The 16,924-nt window shown below is 37.9% G+C and overlaps 2 protein-coding genes across 2 annotated transcripts in view; one reads left to right on the top strand and one right to left on the bottom strand.

Moving 5' to 3' along the window:
* LOC108677537 (FH1/FH2 domain-containing protein 3) overlaps nucleotides 1–14,125 on the bottom strand; it is a 58,519-nt gene extending 44,394 nt beyond the window's left edge. The window contains exons 1-4 of the mRNA XM_018165764.2: nucleotides 14,117–14,125; nucleotides 12,897–13,091; nucleotides 11,921–11,976; nucleotides 11,021–11,238 (exon numbers count right to left, since the gene is read on the bottom strand). Of these exons, the coding sequence (XP_018021253.1) occupies nucleotides 11,021–11,238; nucleotides 11,921–11,976; nucleotides 12,897–13,091; nucleotides 14,117–14,125 (478 nt within the window). The remainder of the gene's footprint in view (nucleotides 1–11,020; nucleotides 11,239–11,920; nucleotides 11,977–12,896; nucleotides 13,092–14,116) is intronic.
* The window catches only part of LOC108677536, a 50,616-nt gene continuing 47,595 nt past the window's right edge, over nucleotides 13,904–16,924 (top strand). The window contains exon 1 of the mRNA XM_047885770.1: nucleotides 13,904–15,375. The gene's annotated coding sequence lies outside the window, so the exon portion shown is untranslated. The remainder of the gene's footprint in view (nucleotides 15,376–16,924) is intronic.

Raw genomic sequence — 16,924 nt, 5'->3', positions numbered from 1 at the left:
CAATGCAGTGCCAAGTAGAGCAGTTGTGTACTTCATTTCATATTATCATAATATATATCGTTTCGAATCGTTGAGATCAAAATCTCAAAGTACTATCCATGAGCCTCGATGAAACTTCATTCAACATGGGGTTAGTTTAAACTGAAGGAAAGGAGTGCAAAAAGTAGTTATATATAAAAAGGTGTAAATCGGTCTGTTCCAACGATGAAAATTAAGGCAAAGATAATCCATTAATTAGAAAAAAACACGTATGAGCTGCAGAGGAAAAAACACTAAATTTGTATAGCAGCATATATAACGAATAGTATATATGCAGTTAGTATATAGTACCTATTTATGATGAATTCCAAATGAATTTCTTTAAAAAAAGTGTCTACCTTCGATTCATGCCCTGCAAACAAGAAGATTCTCATTTGCAATAAAAAATTAATAGTGAAAGATTAGCATCATATTTCATGTAACTAAATCAGTGAATCCGAGGGAAAATTGTCATTTTAATTTCAATTTCATTCAATGAATTCATTTCAATTTTATAAGAATGCCCGTTGTTGAAATATGTTGTTCAATAGAAAAACTGGTTTTCAGCAGCATGCATAGGTTAGCAACGTAGTAATTTTCGTGTCAAAACGGATTTTCATAATTAGCATTAACATATTTATTTAAAATAGCTATCTTTCATAGAATTATATTTTAAATTTACTCATAAGGATTATTCGCCACACCCACAATTCCTTTAGGTAATGCTGAAATCGTACATCAATTTACACATCTCCTTTGCTCTCGAAGTCTCCTCCAAATTTCTTCTCAATTAGAATGAGTTCTTCTAGCGCAGACTAAAGCAGCGCGCTCACTCGATTAAGAGTTTTGAACGCGTCTGTCACTCAACTTCGGGCCAGATTTTGCTGTGTTAATTAAATCTAAGTGACGACTAAGAAAGCAAGATGATTAATTGGCGCTTTTTCCTTGACAGGTACGAAAAATATTTTGATGTGAAAAAGTTAACGCGTTATCGAACCAGGACGAAATAATATCCTGAAAATTCATTTTTATTTCAGTAATTCTCTAGTAACACCAACGACGGAGCTATTGATTTAAGCACTTGAAATACAGCGGCGGCTTAACAAGCCATTGTAGCAAGTGACACTTGTAATTGGGATACGGAGTGCATGCCTTTGAAGTTTCAACGTTTTGTATACTCGTGCTATGTTTCGTGCTAAGATTGAAGCTGAATAATTCTTCAATGACCTCGTTGGAATTCGTAGATGGTTGATATCACACACAGAAGTTGATATAACTCAATACAACAGTTGAAACTATCCATGTCCTGCAGCAGTTGTAGTGAGAAGTTTACTGTGTTCGAGGAGATTTTTCAGCGCACTTGCATAGATATCAGCCACTGAGCCAGACGCACCTTGACATTGACAAACCTAATATTGTTCGTCAAATTAACTCGCATTCGAGAGCAGATCCACCCCGGCTTTCAGAGGCCAACGGCAGAATTTATGGATCGAGTGAGGGCCTCTCCTCTATAGGCCTGGAAAATTGCTCCCAATTCCGAGGTCAAGTCCAAGATGAGTTTTGTCGAGACTTCTGAATGCAAATTCATGGCATTACCGAGCGTTGAGGCAGGAGGACAAGGAGCTGGATATTAAAAAATATTGCTTTGTTCATATATTAATGGATTACCGTAAACGACTGAAGGACTCACTCTGCCGAGAACTGGATTTGATTGGAAGTGAAATAACACATAATCGAAATCACTATTCTAATCGGTATTAACTCCATTATTTAATTCCGTGTTTATTGATGGTAACTACTGTTACCAAATACGAAAATTTTATTTAGCACGAACATCTTTAAATATGTTGATATAACCGTAGGTTTAAGATATAGATAACCCTTACTTTAACAAAGAGTTGAGTTGATATAATCAAGTTCTAAAGACAATATCATTACTACAGACCCGAATCCAATACCGCAATTAACCTAAATCTCTTCAAGTCTCTGAATTAATAACATTCATAAAAATATTTTAGTTATGCACGGGTTGTCATTGGTCATCATACGAAGGATTCCGAGTTGATAAATGGAAATATCATTTTTCGGTCCTCATAGTGGAGTAAAACCGATAACAAAAGACAACATAAAAAATTGCACTCATCGCTCGTCGTCACTCGCAGCGAACTGGGCTGAAGACATCATGAACAAGTGTATAACATCTCGAAGAAATCGTCAATAAATTGAAACTATATTTAATCCGAGACGTCGCATTATATTTAGTCAGAGACGTTACACTATATTTAAGCCGAGAGGTCGCCTTGAATTCAATCCGAAACTTTGCATTAAATTTAATCCGAGACGTCGCATTATATTTAATCCGAGACGTCACATGCATTATATTTAATCCTAAACGCATAAATAATCTGATTGTAGCTCATCACGCTCTTGAGTTCGGTACTCGAAGAATTTTTTTCGAGATGATAAACTGTATCTGTAGGGAAATTCAATTTAAATTATTTAAAGTTTTCTTTTTAAAGTAGTTGCAACTTGTCGTCCTTTTAATTTAATTTAACGTCATTAAAGCAGTTTCAGCAGTACTTCAAACTGGTGGCTTAATGACATCAGTTTGCTAGTCTCTATTGTCTGTGAAGGCAAGCATTAGTCTGCAAGAATCCAACTCATTTGTTCTCAACGCCAAAAATACGAATTCTTACTGATGCTCGAGCATCATTTATCGTTCTTATAGTATGAAAGCGCAAGAAGATGCAGCGTAACATAGAAGCTTTAAAACATCTTTGGGTCTCCTAATAATGTAATTTGGTCTTGGATAGCGAATTCATTACATGTAAATTATTTCCGGCTGCTGCAAATGAAGAGCCCAATGATGCCGGCGTCTGCGCTAGAAGATGGCCATGACTGACGACCCGAGGTCGCTGTGTTTGCCGAGGCAGAAAGATGACCTGGCCACGCGTCTGTATAGAAACCATCCATCAGGCTCAGCCTCCAAGCTTGGCAGATGCCTCAAACAGCCATCTCGACGACGTATACGCAGCATGAACCATTAATGTTAGTCTGTCTCTGCATATGATAATGTCCAGTGAAACCTTACACGCAGAACCGCTTTTGATAATTTGTTTCTTCGAATGGTAATGTCCAGTGAAACCTTACATGCAGAACCTCTAATGCTAGTTTTTCTTTTCGTATGGTAATGTCCAGTGAAACCTTACACGCAGAAAATCTAATTCAAGTTTTATCTCTTCGTATGGTAATGACAGTTAATGTCCAGTGAAACCTTACACGCAGAACCTCTAATTCAAGTTTTATCTCTTCGTATGGTAATGTCCAGTGAAACCTTACACGCAGAACCTCTAATGCTAGTTTGTCTCTTCGTATGGTAATGCCCAGTGAAACCTTGCACGCCGAACCTCTTCATACATCATATGGAAATTTCCCGTGAAACCTCATACGGTACACAATGAAATCTTTAGAGCTTATTTATATGGAACAATCAAACAAGTACGATCAATTATGGTTGTCTTTACAATGCAAAAACCATAATAAATCGATTAAAATTCATCTCTGTATTGACCATGTGTAGCAATACTAACAACTCTATAATTGCATTGTAAAATGAAGCTTTTCATTGAATTCAGAATCCACTAAATTGCAGGACATATGACTACAATCATCCAGCGGCTATTTTCAACTAAGTGCAATTTATATCTGCCACATATATACGTATATAGCTTACAATAGATCAAAGATCGGCATTACGAATATATTACGAACCCTTGTGATAATTTATTGATAAGGGCTTAATGTCCTCAACATGAAGTATCAAAAACTATTGTCCCGTATTTGAAGGCTGACGTCAAAGTTGGTCTGTTAGCCGGATGGATGGCGTCAGGAAATATGAGGATTCGAGTTAAATTAACCTCTCGGGTTGAAACACCGAGAGTCAAAGTTCCTTCCACTTCAGGAGAAAAAATTGCATGGTTGCGAAAATGTGAATTATACAGAAAAAATTAATCCTCGTCAAAAAATGATAATGCTTCATAACATTATTTATTTAATCATTAACATCGATTTCCTATTCATGAGAAAGTATATTGAATTGAAGATCTCATTAAATAGGATTAGGTCGAATTTTAGGTAGTATTTTGTTGCCTAAGTAATACGAATCGGGCTGCCAGAAATGTACACGAGTTCCCGAGACCCACATGCAGAACAGCTTACACTCAGAAATATGAGCGAATCACATTGTCCAAATAGTGACACACTCACTACATGTATTGCTGATACGCCTTTTTGCCGGCCATTACTGTGTCAGCATGACCAGCACAAGGGTAAACAGCGCATCGCTATTTGTCTCATTTCTTTGAATGAACATAATACCCGATATCACCAACAAGAATAACATTACGAGGATATTCATGGAGGCAGATTCGATTAAGACATGAGTGGATTAGAGGGGAGCTGCGGAACTCAGCGCTGTGCCTACGGAGCTTTTTAGTTGATTGACTTTGAGGGAACGGAGCTGCGGGGCGCAGGATCTAGTGGAGGGTTTAGCTATCGTTTGGGGCAACCCGCATGCTGATTTCGCTTCTGTGCACGCGTTATCGGGAGATGAACGTTGAACGTTACCATTCATTTAGCGTTACCGGCAGATAACATGAACGTTCGTACGTCTCGATAACGAATGAGTTACCGGGAGATGAACGTTACCGTTCATTACGTGTCGGTAATGAGCACGTTACCGCTCGTTATGTCCCGATAACGAACGCGTCAAAAGAATGATGTTATGATGACTAATGAGTTCCTAAAGACGCGAGAACTTTTACACCAATTCGAGTTATGAAAATGTAAAAATTAATCAGACGACCGCCGTAACTTTAAATTATTCGCAAGCTAGGAGTTGTTTAAGTAGCTGTTCAAGTAATCAATAGGAAGCTAAACTACTGGTAAATTAGCTACATTTCAGTACCCGGTCTGATGAAATCCTCCGTTGCGAGTGAATACTGATGCTACTTTAACTCCAAACTATAACAGGAATCATTTACTAGACTGAATTTTGCTTTGCTATACAAAAATTCAAATCTAGATTGTATAAATAATTAATCTTATCAATTTTGAGGATCAGACGGTCAAGAAGAATTTAACTATTTTGTTTTATACTTAAATAGCCGTTAAATAATAACTACAAACAACTAAATTTTACAAAAAGTCTGTCAGAAAAAAAAATCATTATTTATGCTGTATTAAGACATTTACTAAAGAACTGAGCCATTGGTGCACAGCAAATCATGACGCCGGCAAATTTACGTTCATATAAACACGTCCATCCATCTTCATCCTTGTTAACACTCGTTTAGACATGACGACTCGTTTAGACATAACAACTTGTTTAGACATAACGACTCGTTCGGACATAACGATTCGTTTAGACATTTTTTTGTGAGCAGGGTGGCCCAGTGGTTAAAGTTCAGAGTACCAAGATTGGCGCAGAGAGGCGCGGGTTCGATCCCAGCTCTGTGCGCCAGTTTCTGGTCAGAATCGGCAAGGAGGCCGGGCGGTTAAGCACAGTTTTAAAGATACTATGAATTTTTGTGGAGTTTTCTTTGCTATTAAGTTTTTAGTGAATTTGCGATTCAAGCAAACGAGTGATATTATTACTATTATTATTCATTATTATTAAAACGACTCGTTCAGACATAACGACTCGTTTAGACATAACAACTCGTTTAGACATAACGACTCGTTAAGACATAACGACTCGTTCAGACATAACGACTCGATTAGACATAACGACTCGATTAGACATAACGGCTCGTTTAGACATAATGACTCGTTTAGGCATAACGGCTTGTTTAGACATAACGACTCGTTTAGATGTTCAGACATAACGACTCGTTTAGAAATAACGACTCGTTTAGACATAACGACTCGTTTAGACATAACGACTCGTTTAGACATAACGACTCGTTTAGACATAACGACTCGTTCAGACATAACGACTCGTTTAGAAATAACGACTCGTTTAGACATAATGACTCGTTTAGACATAACGACTCGTTTAGAAATAACGACTCGTTCAGACATAACGACTCGTTTAGAAATAACGACTCGTTCAGACATAACGACTCGTTTAGACATAACGACTCGTTTAGACATGACAACTCATTTAGTCAGAACGACTCATTTAGACATAACGATACCGTTTAGACATAGCGACTCGTTTGCAGCAGCTATGACTTAGTTATTCATGGCTGGTGCAGCTACAAAATAATGTAATCCCGAAAACAATGAGTGAACCCTCTTTTTAGCGCATTTTCTCATTTATGGAAAAAAGGCGCTATTGTGCTCGTCATGTCCGTCCGTCTGTCCGTCTGTCTGTCCGTTCATCTGTCCGTCGGTGACTTCACGCTTTCATCGACGAGAAAATGCGCGCTCTGTCACTCATTGCAGTGAGTACTGAGTTATATTTTTTAGTTTATTCCGACTGCTGACGCGACCAGTCAGAACTTGTGTCGCAAATTACATGCATGGAATTCACGCATGCCAGGGCCTGCCTACACTGCCCAACACAACTACCTGTACTTACTCCACATTTGTAGCAGTCATATGAAGCATTCTATACCTTTATTTGTGGGACATTTTTTACTAACAGACCCGTTCACTTTTTACGAGACTCGCTTTAAAAAAATTAGATTGGGCTGAGGATTTGGAATTTTTGACAGCAAGAAGGCCTTTAATGAAACAATTAGCTACTCCTAGCTAAAAGTTAGTGACTCTGGGCCCTACAAACAATTCAACACCATAATTAACCAATACCAGCTGGTTCATTTAAACGATAGAAAGGAGCACTGCTTAGATGTCTTACGTTCGTGGGTGCCTCGTTTTTGTTTGTTATCATACGACATAGTTCAGTACAACGCAAATAAACTAATAAATTTATACGATGACGCGAGTCTTCTAATTTGAAGATAGTTTAGAAAATACCGTAGAATAAAAGATTTTCTACTATAAAAAATATAATTTTGATAGAGCATTTAATACTCGGCGAGGTTTTTATAAATCATGACACGAGTAGCTAATTGATTTATAGGAGGTCTTCTTGCTGTCAACAATTTAACCATAACGCCTACAATCTTAAACCCAATATGAATTGGCTTTCTAAAACCGATTCTCGTAAAACGAGAACACTGATCTACAAGTGGAAAAAAAACTTAAATAAGGGTATAGAATGATGCGCTCGATTATTTACAATTATGAACAGGTAAAGGTAGCTGTGTTTTGCAGCTGAATGTAGCTATGTGAATTCCATGAATATAATTTGCGACACAACTTCTGACTGGCGACTGGTCATGTCAGCAGTCAGAATAAACTTAAAAAACGACGTTTAACGCATTGTTTTCCGGATTAAATTTTTCTGTTGCTGCGCCAGCCACGCAAAATTTAAATACATCATTTTACGCAACATCGCAGATGAAAAATATTGTGTATCATCATCTTTTATCGATTTCATCATTAATATGAACACAAGCTCATCTGCCCCAATCAATATTGCTAAATTTTACGGTTCTCAAACACACGAGTGTGTAGTTCTGTTAAATACACGCAAATGTTATAAAGAAGCTGGTCATCTCAGGTCGCGGTAAGCTATGATCTGTGTGCGTTACACTCGGAGGACGGCGGAGACGAAGGACGACGAAGGCGGTGCATCAGCGTGACCGGGGACTAGGAAGTCTCAAACTCATCATATAAGGTCATAAGGTCATAAAAGAGACCGAGCTAAAAAAGAATCCTTGTTCTTACGAAAGGCGGTACAAGAGTTGACTATTTGTCTACTGAAAAACCTTTCGCTACCCTGCGTTTAATTAAGAATAACATTGACGACATGTAATGAATACCATAAAAGTTGATAATAGGACTTTTATTACGATCTTACTAAACTCAAACTTCGTTAATTTGACGCGTATCCTTCAAGGAAAATGAGCAGCTGTTGATAAATCTTGCTTCAACGCACGACGAGCGGCGCTAGAGTTAAGTTGATCAAGGCGCTATGAATCGGACGCCGCACTCTCATAAATAGTTAAGAGTTAGTAACTCCGTCAGCCATCCAGTGTCGGGTTTTCAAGTTGAAAACATCTATCATAAAACGAGAAATCAGCTGCTACATGTACTTAGGCCGCTACGTGTACTTAGGCCGCTACGCCTACTTAGGCCGCTACGTGTACTTAGGCCGCTACGTGTACTTAGGCCGCTACATGTACTTAGGCCGCTACACGTGTACTTAGGCCGCTACGAGTACTTATGCCGCTACCTGTACTTAGGCCGCTACACGTGTACTTAGGCTGCTACGCGTAATAAAGCGAGTTTAACAGTTCGGCCCCAGATCTCACTGCACTAGAGGATGTCGCAAAATTTGATGATGTGAGTCGTTTATGGTCGTGTTTACAACCACAGCTCCTCATGACAGCCGCAGTGTTGCATTACGACGTTCACGGTAACCTTACCAACACCTCCCCAAACATTATGCAATTTGTCGTAAACTCAGTTTAGGAGTAATGACTTTCGCATAGAAAACATCATGATTTTCGTGTTCTCGGAAATAAAAGCCACTTTCGCTCGGATTTTATCTCGAGCTACTTGGCATTTATTATCAAATTGACAGCGAATTTTAATTTAAATAGACTATTTTTAGCTTAGTGACGGTCAGTCAGAAATTGAAGATAAAAGGATTCCCGAAAATTCCATTAGAGATGGTAAAGTGCTTTTGATTACGTTTGGAAGCAGCATTTATACGTCAAAAATTTTATGCTTCACTATTTTTCGTGGTAATACTCAATATTTGAATCCTAACATTTGCGGGATAAATTCTAGGGACTAGAATCCATTTTCTCAGCGAGATTGCCTTGACTTCTCTTGTAATTCATACGGTTAGTTGTAAAATCATTCTCGCACAATTCACGTTCATAGCTGAATAACTTTCTTTGAGTAATTCTTTTTTATGGATGAATAATTCTTCACACAATTCATGCGTATTGTAAAATAATTTTTGTTCGCACAATTCTGAGGGATAACTGCGTACTTTTTGTTCACACAATTATGGAGGTTAACTGCGTAATCTTGCATCGCAAAGTAAACGAACAAAGAGAGGAGTTTGCACATGGCGTTTGTTTCTATTTAATTGTGAGCGGCAAACACTATTACGACCACCAGCTCCCTGGATCCATAAAATCCAATAAAACATTCACATATTCTAACGTTTACTTTTGCATTTCAAAATTTCTTTCAATATATGCAAATCAATTTAATCATTCACTTATCGTCTCCATGAATTTATTCGAAAACCATTTATAGCGGAGCTATAGAGATGAACTATTCAGCGGACGAGCGCACGATGACTTAGAAATTTCAAATAGTGCAGCCGAATTTATTTTTTTAATGTGAATAATTTCAATACGGAATGAATAAAATATATCGAAATATAAAGCTAATATTCCGAGATTTCCTGTGAGCTAGCGATGGGACAACAGCAACCTAGCGATTGGACAATTCATTCAGCGAAATGCAAAAAGTTTGTTTTAATTTGTATGTGGAGAATAATAGGTGTTCAAAGTTTATAAAGCATAAATAACATAAAATCAATGAAACTTGATATCGTTCGAGCATTGGATTTAACAGGCTGCATTATGATTCATTAATGAAGGAATAATGTTCTTAGTTATTCGATATTTACTTATGAGGGAATCCATGCCCCGAAAAATATCTCCAAGTAGCAAATTAAACTCGTTTATGAGCGTCATTTATGATGACTTGAGGCTGTGAATAAGACCACATCTTAATTAGAATCTCATGCGTATTATTACGGCATATTAGAGGATCACTGCGCTGCAGAATGGAGCAATGAAAGCTAAGGAAAAATAAGATGGCATTTTAAGGGGTAATTTCTGTAATGCCTCGACGTTTCTCCTCGTAATGAAGACATTAGAGAGCGCAGCGGGCTGCACTTGAAGCCTAACTTCACAATGTTTAGGCTACAGCAAAAAAAAGCTTGAAGCTTTTTGTTCCAAGCCTAAACTTTGTCGCGTGCGCTGCACAAGCTCGACTTGTTTGCCCTCGCTTGGCTTCCCTCAAGAAGGAAAAGCCAAAATTAAACTACGCGTCAAAAATTGTGGAAGAAATTCTTACCGCGAATAACTTTTTTATAATTAGGACGCCACGTGATGGACGGTGTACTACAAACGATTAATTTTATTGCCGTAAATATTTTTTCAGAGTCCTGTGTCATGATTAAAATTTCAGAAACGAAAACTGTGTAAAAGTTTCTTGTCGAAGTTTTTCTAAGTTAAGTTACATTTCTCAATAGATGAGGCTTGCAAGATTTCTGCGTCATTTTATAATTCTTCGCTCTTACACTATGAACATTGGACAATTTAAGCAAACTGCGCATGGTCGTTAAACGGTATGTTTGTTATCTTATGTTTAAACATTTGTCTACATGTGGCGCACCTCTGCTGTCGTTAGCGAATAGCAGTATTAACGAACCCACGTCAGGATCGCAATTAAAGCTCTTTTTATGGATGCGGCACAGAAATGTTACGGTCGATCATTTTTGAACAGCTCCTGACCGATGACTTGCTGATTTAGTTAGTAGAAATCATATTTGCTTCTGATGTTAAAAATGATTAAACAAAGAGTGGAGGAAATCAGATCTTATAACAGAGGAGTTCAGTTACTGGCTAGATGAGAATGAAGTATTAGCATGAAGGATTAGCAAATGTTGGCATAGAAACAACTCTAACTTGACTTGTCAATCAATTGGAACTTTGCTGAACAACATAATATTTATTTGAAATGCGGATTTATGCTCAAGTTTCTTGCTCAGTTAATTCTTAACAAATACTGAATAATATAATCCATTAAATCAATTTACCAGACAGTTATTATATGTCGTTGCAACTCAAATGGAGAATTAATTTTTTCTGAGTGGCGAACACGAAAGTCTTCAGTTTACTCGCAAATGCGGTGGCAGCTGCATCAACAAATGCCGTGGCAGCTGCATCAACAAATGCCGTGGCAGCTGCATCAACAAATGCCGTTGTTGCATCAACAAATGCCGTGGCAGCTGCATCAACAAATGCCGAGGCAGTTGCATCAACAAATGTCATGACCGCTTCACGAGATATGAGGTCCATCATGCCGTGGGGTTCAGCCTGCTTCCCAACGTCGCTCCTGTTGCAGGCAACACGTGACAACAAAAGTCGAGTGTTCGAGCTTTTAAAAATTTCATTGAGCATGCAAATACTTTCGAATATTATAATACAAAGCATATTGATTCATAGAGGTAATAATGAAAAAAGTTGTATACGCTTATTATAGCTGCAAGTTATGGAAGTCAAAACAACGTTCAGCTTGATACCCAGTGATCAGTGATCAAGCTAAACAGTGATCAGCGTGAATCGATTGTCTTCCTTGATTTTATCCCATAGAACACGCATGTTTTAATACAAGAACTAGCATTAAACTACATCAGACAAGAGATGTAGATAAAAAATATCTTTTGTAGCAACGTTCCCCGCAATTGATTTCGTTGAATATTATCTCGAATGCTTCTTTTAACGCTTCAAGTCAGTTTGTTAATAAATAAACTCTAGAACTGCGCTTCAGAGCAGCTGGGGCGTAATTACAAAGTAAGTGCATCAAGTGCAGCGCTAATTCCGGAGCAGAACAACGTGTCTGTGATGTCTTGTCTTCAGCATTTGTGGAGAGCAATAGAGGGTCTGATAGACGACGTGCATTAACAATAAGAAGCGACCTGAGAAGATCTTGTCGGATGTTCCGAGGGTAAGTTTAATGAGCTCTCGTAGCCACACTCAGATGTCTAATTTGCCCTACAAATGATAGCTTCACAAACAGCTTTAATGCCTCCCCCAACGCTTCTGTTATTTGTAGGGTCTTGGGATCTATTAACTGAGGATCATCGCTATTAATATTTGCGTACAGAATACGCATTGAAGTACAGCACTAACACGATAAAACTTCGAATACTCGTGAAAATGATTCATCGTTTCTAGTCATTATATGTACATATATTATCAGCATGAACATGCATACCTCTGATCACTGCTTGAATTCCTTTGTAGATTATAAGCGTCAATTTACGTGAGTCAGTTTACAAAATGAAGAAAAGGCTTTTTTAAGAATAAATAAACAAATCATAAATATTTACATGGAAAATTTAAGTACAGTTCAATTTTTCTGATGCAAAACTAATTAAAAGAAAAACAAATTTACTTAGTTTATCAATGAAAGGTGAAGTAGGAATTTAATAGCAATTTCATTTATTGATCCAATTTTATTAGTCTAGCCAATAACAGCGTGAATAACATGATAGTTCCACGCTGATTTCATATGCTGATAACAAGAGATGAATGGCAATATTTGATATCGTGATTCGTGAGCATTGTCTACTTCAGCAATTATGTTTGATTAAACAAATTATGAACAAATGTGATGATCGTTTCATCAGCATCACAGCATACCGCCATCGTGATGTACTTCGCGGTGGGTAAAATTAAGCTTAAGTTTCCCACTTTTAGTTTTGAAACGTTGTTTAATATTATACATTGATAAGTTTCATTCTGAAATGCTTTCTTCGCATAAATTTTGAGATGTTATTTATAAGAACAATGCGTCGAAACGATGAAAAAAAATTCAGTCATTCTTAATTCAACCGAAAAAAACTAACTCATGTGTACCAATATTATAGCTCCAGCATGATAACGCCTTCAAGAGATATTATATAATATATCTAATGTGGGTATAAGATATTATATGGCTTCAAAAGATATTATATAACACGGGTTTAGTTCCACTCAATAAAGTAATACCTTTTGTACGAGGTCCTCGTGTATGAGGTCCTCGTGTATGAGGTCCTCGTGTATGAGGTCCTCGTGTATGAGGTCCTCGTGTATGAGGTCCTCGTGTATGAGGTCCTCCTGTATGAGGTCCTCGTGTATGAGGTCCTCCTGTATGAGGTCCTCGTGTATGAGGTCCTCCTGTATGAGGTCCTCGTGTATGAGGTCCTCGTGTATGAATATTCTCGTTTTTTATTGCCCAATTCGGAGTACGGCTTTTAGAGCAACGCCGATCAACCCTGTTGCATATGAATACCAATTTATGCTATCATTTATGGTAATTATTCTATGCTTAAGATTTTCTAATATCATTATCGAAGAAATTCAATCATCATTTTTAACAATGCATAGACAATGCTGAGCCCAATTCGAAAGCTGTTCGTTCATTTTAATTATTTATTGTCCCTAATTTTCAGTGAAAGATTATCTTCAGTAATTTGAAAAAAAAAATTCAAGAAAATTTCTCCCATTTTCGTTAAAAAGAACTTTGTAATAATCAATATAAGTTTTAAATAAAAAATAAGGTGAATTTGGGGACGTTTTCTTTGCTTTTAAATTATTTATTATATGCTTTAAAGCGATGTAAATCTTCAAAAATCTATTTGCTTCTTACTATTCTTAGCTACAAAATTCTATTTCCTTCATTACATTATTGCAACTTAATTAAATTGTAAGATTCTTCTACCAGATTTTAAAGCGACGTTTATTTATAGTAGTAAGTTTTAAAGTTCGAGGTTCCCTAATAAGGCATTTTTCTGTGAAATGGCAGTTATTCCGAAATTTGATGAATAAAATAACGTAAATGAAAACAAATCCTTCATCAAAGGTTTGAAAATCAAATTTTCTGAATTGATCAATTAAAATTAAGGGTTCATCTGCAAACTTGGACATTTATTAAATTAATGCTATTTACATTGTTTAATTTATCTGATATTTTCAGTGCAAAAATTTCTCAATGAGGGCTAATTAAAGGAAATTAAGAACTCTTAAGGAAGCATTGAAATATTATCACTGATAGAACAAAATGGTTCAAATTCAACACCATCGAAGCCGCTTTTCAAGGAGACAAGTTTAATTTGCTGTGGTTATTGCTACTTCAGCGCAAAGTAAAAGTATTATCTGACAAGAATCAAGGTTTCATGCATACATAGAGTGGCCAAAGAAATAAATAATCAAGTAGCATCATGACCAACTTTTCGCATCAAGTGAATTTGCAGCATAGAAACACCTAATATAAACGAATTATTTTGATCAAGAATGCATTTCCTCTGACAACGGACAACGCACGACAAATCAATCATATGACTAAAGATTTAGGAAGTGGAACATAGCTGATAAATGAAATTTTCATGTACGCGCTCCCGAATGATTTCATGAATCTACCAAGATTCGCAGAGACAGGAATTAGTGCAATCTATTTCACAACCGAGAGAATAAACAGAGCGAACGAAGCGATGAATTGCGGCATAAGTCCGGCGTACACGAATAACCTACGCACCAGCAACGGCGCGACGGTTGGTGACATGCGGCCGTGGTAGATGGTTCCTCGAGCAGACCGATAACGAAGCCTATTGCGAGCGTGGTTCCCAAAATTAACAAGAAAAAAGATCCCGCCGCGCCCAACTATGACCTGAAACCACCCGAAGATGAAGGCACGGCTGGTACCTGGGCCAGCCCGGTCCCAGGTACCAGCCAAGAAGCTAAAAAAAGCACACGGTTCTCCAAACCTGTGCGTTATTGGTACATTCCTCATTCGGAACCAAGAAGCGTCAGTCCCACGCTAGTGCTTAGCCACGACACGTCCCCTCCAGAGCTTCCCCCTAAGCCAACACGAATCTCGACGTTGCCGTTGCCACGGACATCACACAACCACGGTCACGTTCCAGCAGCCACGGTAGCAACCATCGAGCGTACAGCTTCCTTCACTGATAAACTCCACAATCCTCAGCCAACGCACTTCACTTTCGACAATTTTGGTCCATTGGCCGCCCCCAGCGACTCTTCCGCAGATCCTCCGCCTCTCACTCCTTCCAGTGTGCGATTCCGTCAAGGGCCTTCCCTTGAGCCGAAAAGGCTAGAAAACCTCCCTAACATCCGTCTCCTTCATTCAAATGTCTTTGGTCCAGGACTTAACCCTAATTTGGCTTGTGATCCATGCAAACTTCCATCTTTCGATCATAAAGAACTTCATAATTCACCAAAGCCTACCCAAATACCGAATTTATACTCAGCCTTTGGCAAGGAACGCGCCGCGTCTCCTGACCATACCAAGACCCTGACGACGGGTGAGTTCAGGAGGTCTAATCAAACGGCGTCTGCAGCGCCTGCTGCTGCTGCTGGGGCCGTACAAAAGTCTGCTTCTTCTGGACAGGAAATTGCCCTGCAGGAATTGCAGCACCATCTTCAGACATGCCGCTGCACCTGTAACCATCTCGGCTACGGCAACTATCAGGTCAGATTGTCCCTAAGATTTCTAAATTTAATCCTAATATATTAAATTATGATGCATTATCTTGCGTTAAAAATATGCATGTGCATGTTTTTCCGAGTCAGTTATACTTCGAATGTTATTCTGGAATAGGTCTGATGCCTGTATTTCCAGTCTATAAAAATCTGCGTCAAGAGAATATTTTTTGCAGTTTTTTTGTAGTTTTAGTTAATAATCAAACTGCAACGTTTTAAACTTGCTCACTTCAACTCCTGGTACAACGAAATAAATGAAATGAATGCATTTATCTTATATTTTAGCTGTTCTGATACTGGAAAAGTGAAATTTTTAGAACTGAAAATTCTTCTCTATTAAAACAATAGATCATAAATCTTTCTACTTTTCTAATTTTATTACAGAACAGGAAAATTTAGACTCTATTTAAAATGTACTAATTAAAATTATAAAATTTTAAGATACTTGATAGTTTGAAAGATGTAATGAATCATCGATACATAGAAAGAAGAAAAATAATCATACTGGACTTCAACATAAAACCATTGACAACAAATAATCATGCAAAGATAACTATGAAATTTCACACCGCATAAGCGTCGGAGCTGGTACACGTAATTCAGTTTCGTCATGTCTTAGCAACTACGAAAGCATTCACTGATGCATCTGCCAAGACATCTGCTGATGCCACTGGCAAGGCATTAGCTAATGCAATTACCAAGACATTTGTCAATGCAACTGCCACGGCATTGGTCAATGCAACTGCCAAGGTGTTTGCCAATGCCACTGCCAATACAACTGCCAATGCCACTGCCGATGAAATTGCCAGGACACTGGTCAATGCCACTGCCAAGGCATTTGCCAATGCAAAAGACAGGCAGACAAGTTCTGCTAAAAGGAAGCTCAATGTCTGAAGTTAGAGCAAGCAGATGGGGTCAGTCAAACTGCCTTCTAAATCTCACAGTGACTTCTAAAGGGCAACAGTGCCTTCTAAATCTTTTATTTTGGGACAAAATATCCATTAAATTATCAGTTTAGTGTAAAAGATGCAAATTTTTCTTTTATAACTGAATCTTCGATGTTAAACATTATAATAGCACAGCACGAACGAAGAGGGATTAGTTTTTCTCTGTCCATGTAATGAATGATTATGACTCATCGTGACTAGTTGCATGGAGAGAAATTGTTTGCATTTTCAATTACCTGATAAACTTTCAAAAATGATCAAAAGATGTAATTTAAAGATAAAAAATGAAGTTAAAAGGTAAAATTCGTTGGAAAGGTGAGAGTGATTGAAGCCTTTTGACGATCACCAGGCCGACGTACGCAAGTTAGCGGCAGCAGAGGAAGAACGTGAAGAATTTCTCGTGCCGTCCTTGCGTTGATTTGAAAACATTCGGTGCAGCCAAAGCAACGCTAGAGGAATGCGTCAATTACAGCGCCATAGGCTTTCCAATCATGGTCAGTATTTTTGGCTTCTGTTTTGGAGGTGAAGTGACATTTTTTCCAGCAAATATCGCGTTTTCAAGAGATTTGGTAGGAAGTACGTCATTTTTAG

The sequence above is a fragment of the Hyalella azteca genome, unplaced genomic scaffold (genome assembly GCF_000764305.2).
Source record: "Hyalella azteca isolate HAZT.00-mixed unplaced genomic scaffold, Hazt_2.0.2 contig3075, whole genome shotgun sequence".
Classification (NCBI taxonomy): Eukaryota; Metazoa; Arthropoda; class Malacostraca; order Amphipoda; family Hyalellidae; genus Hyalella; species Hyalella azteca.
Note: the sequence above shows the minus strand (reverse complement) of the source record. Positions and strands in the feature narration are given on the sequence as shown.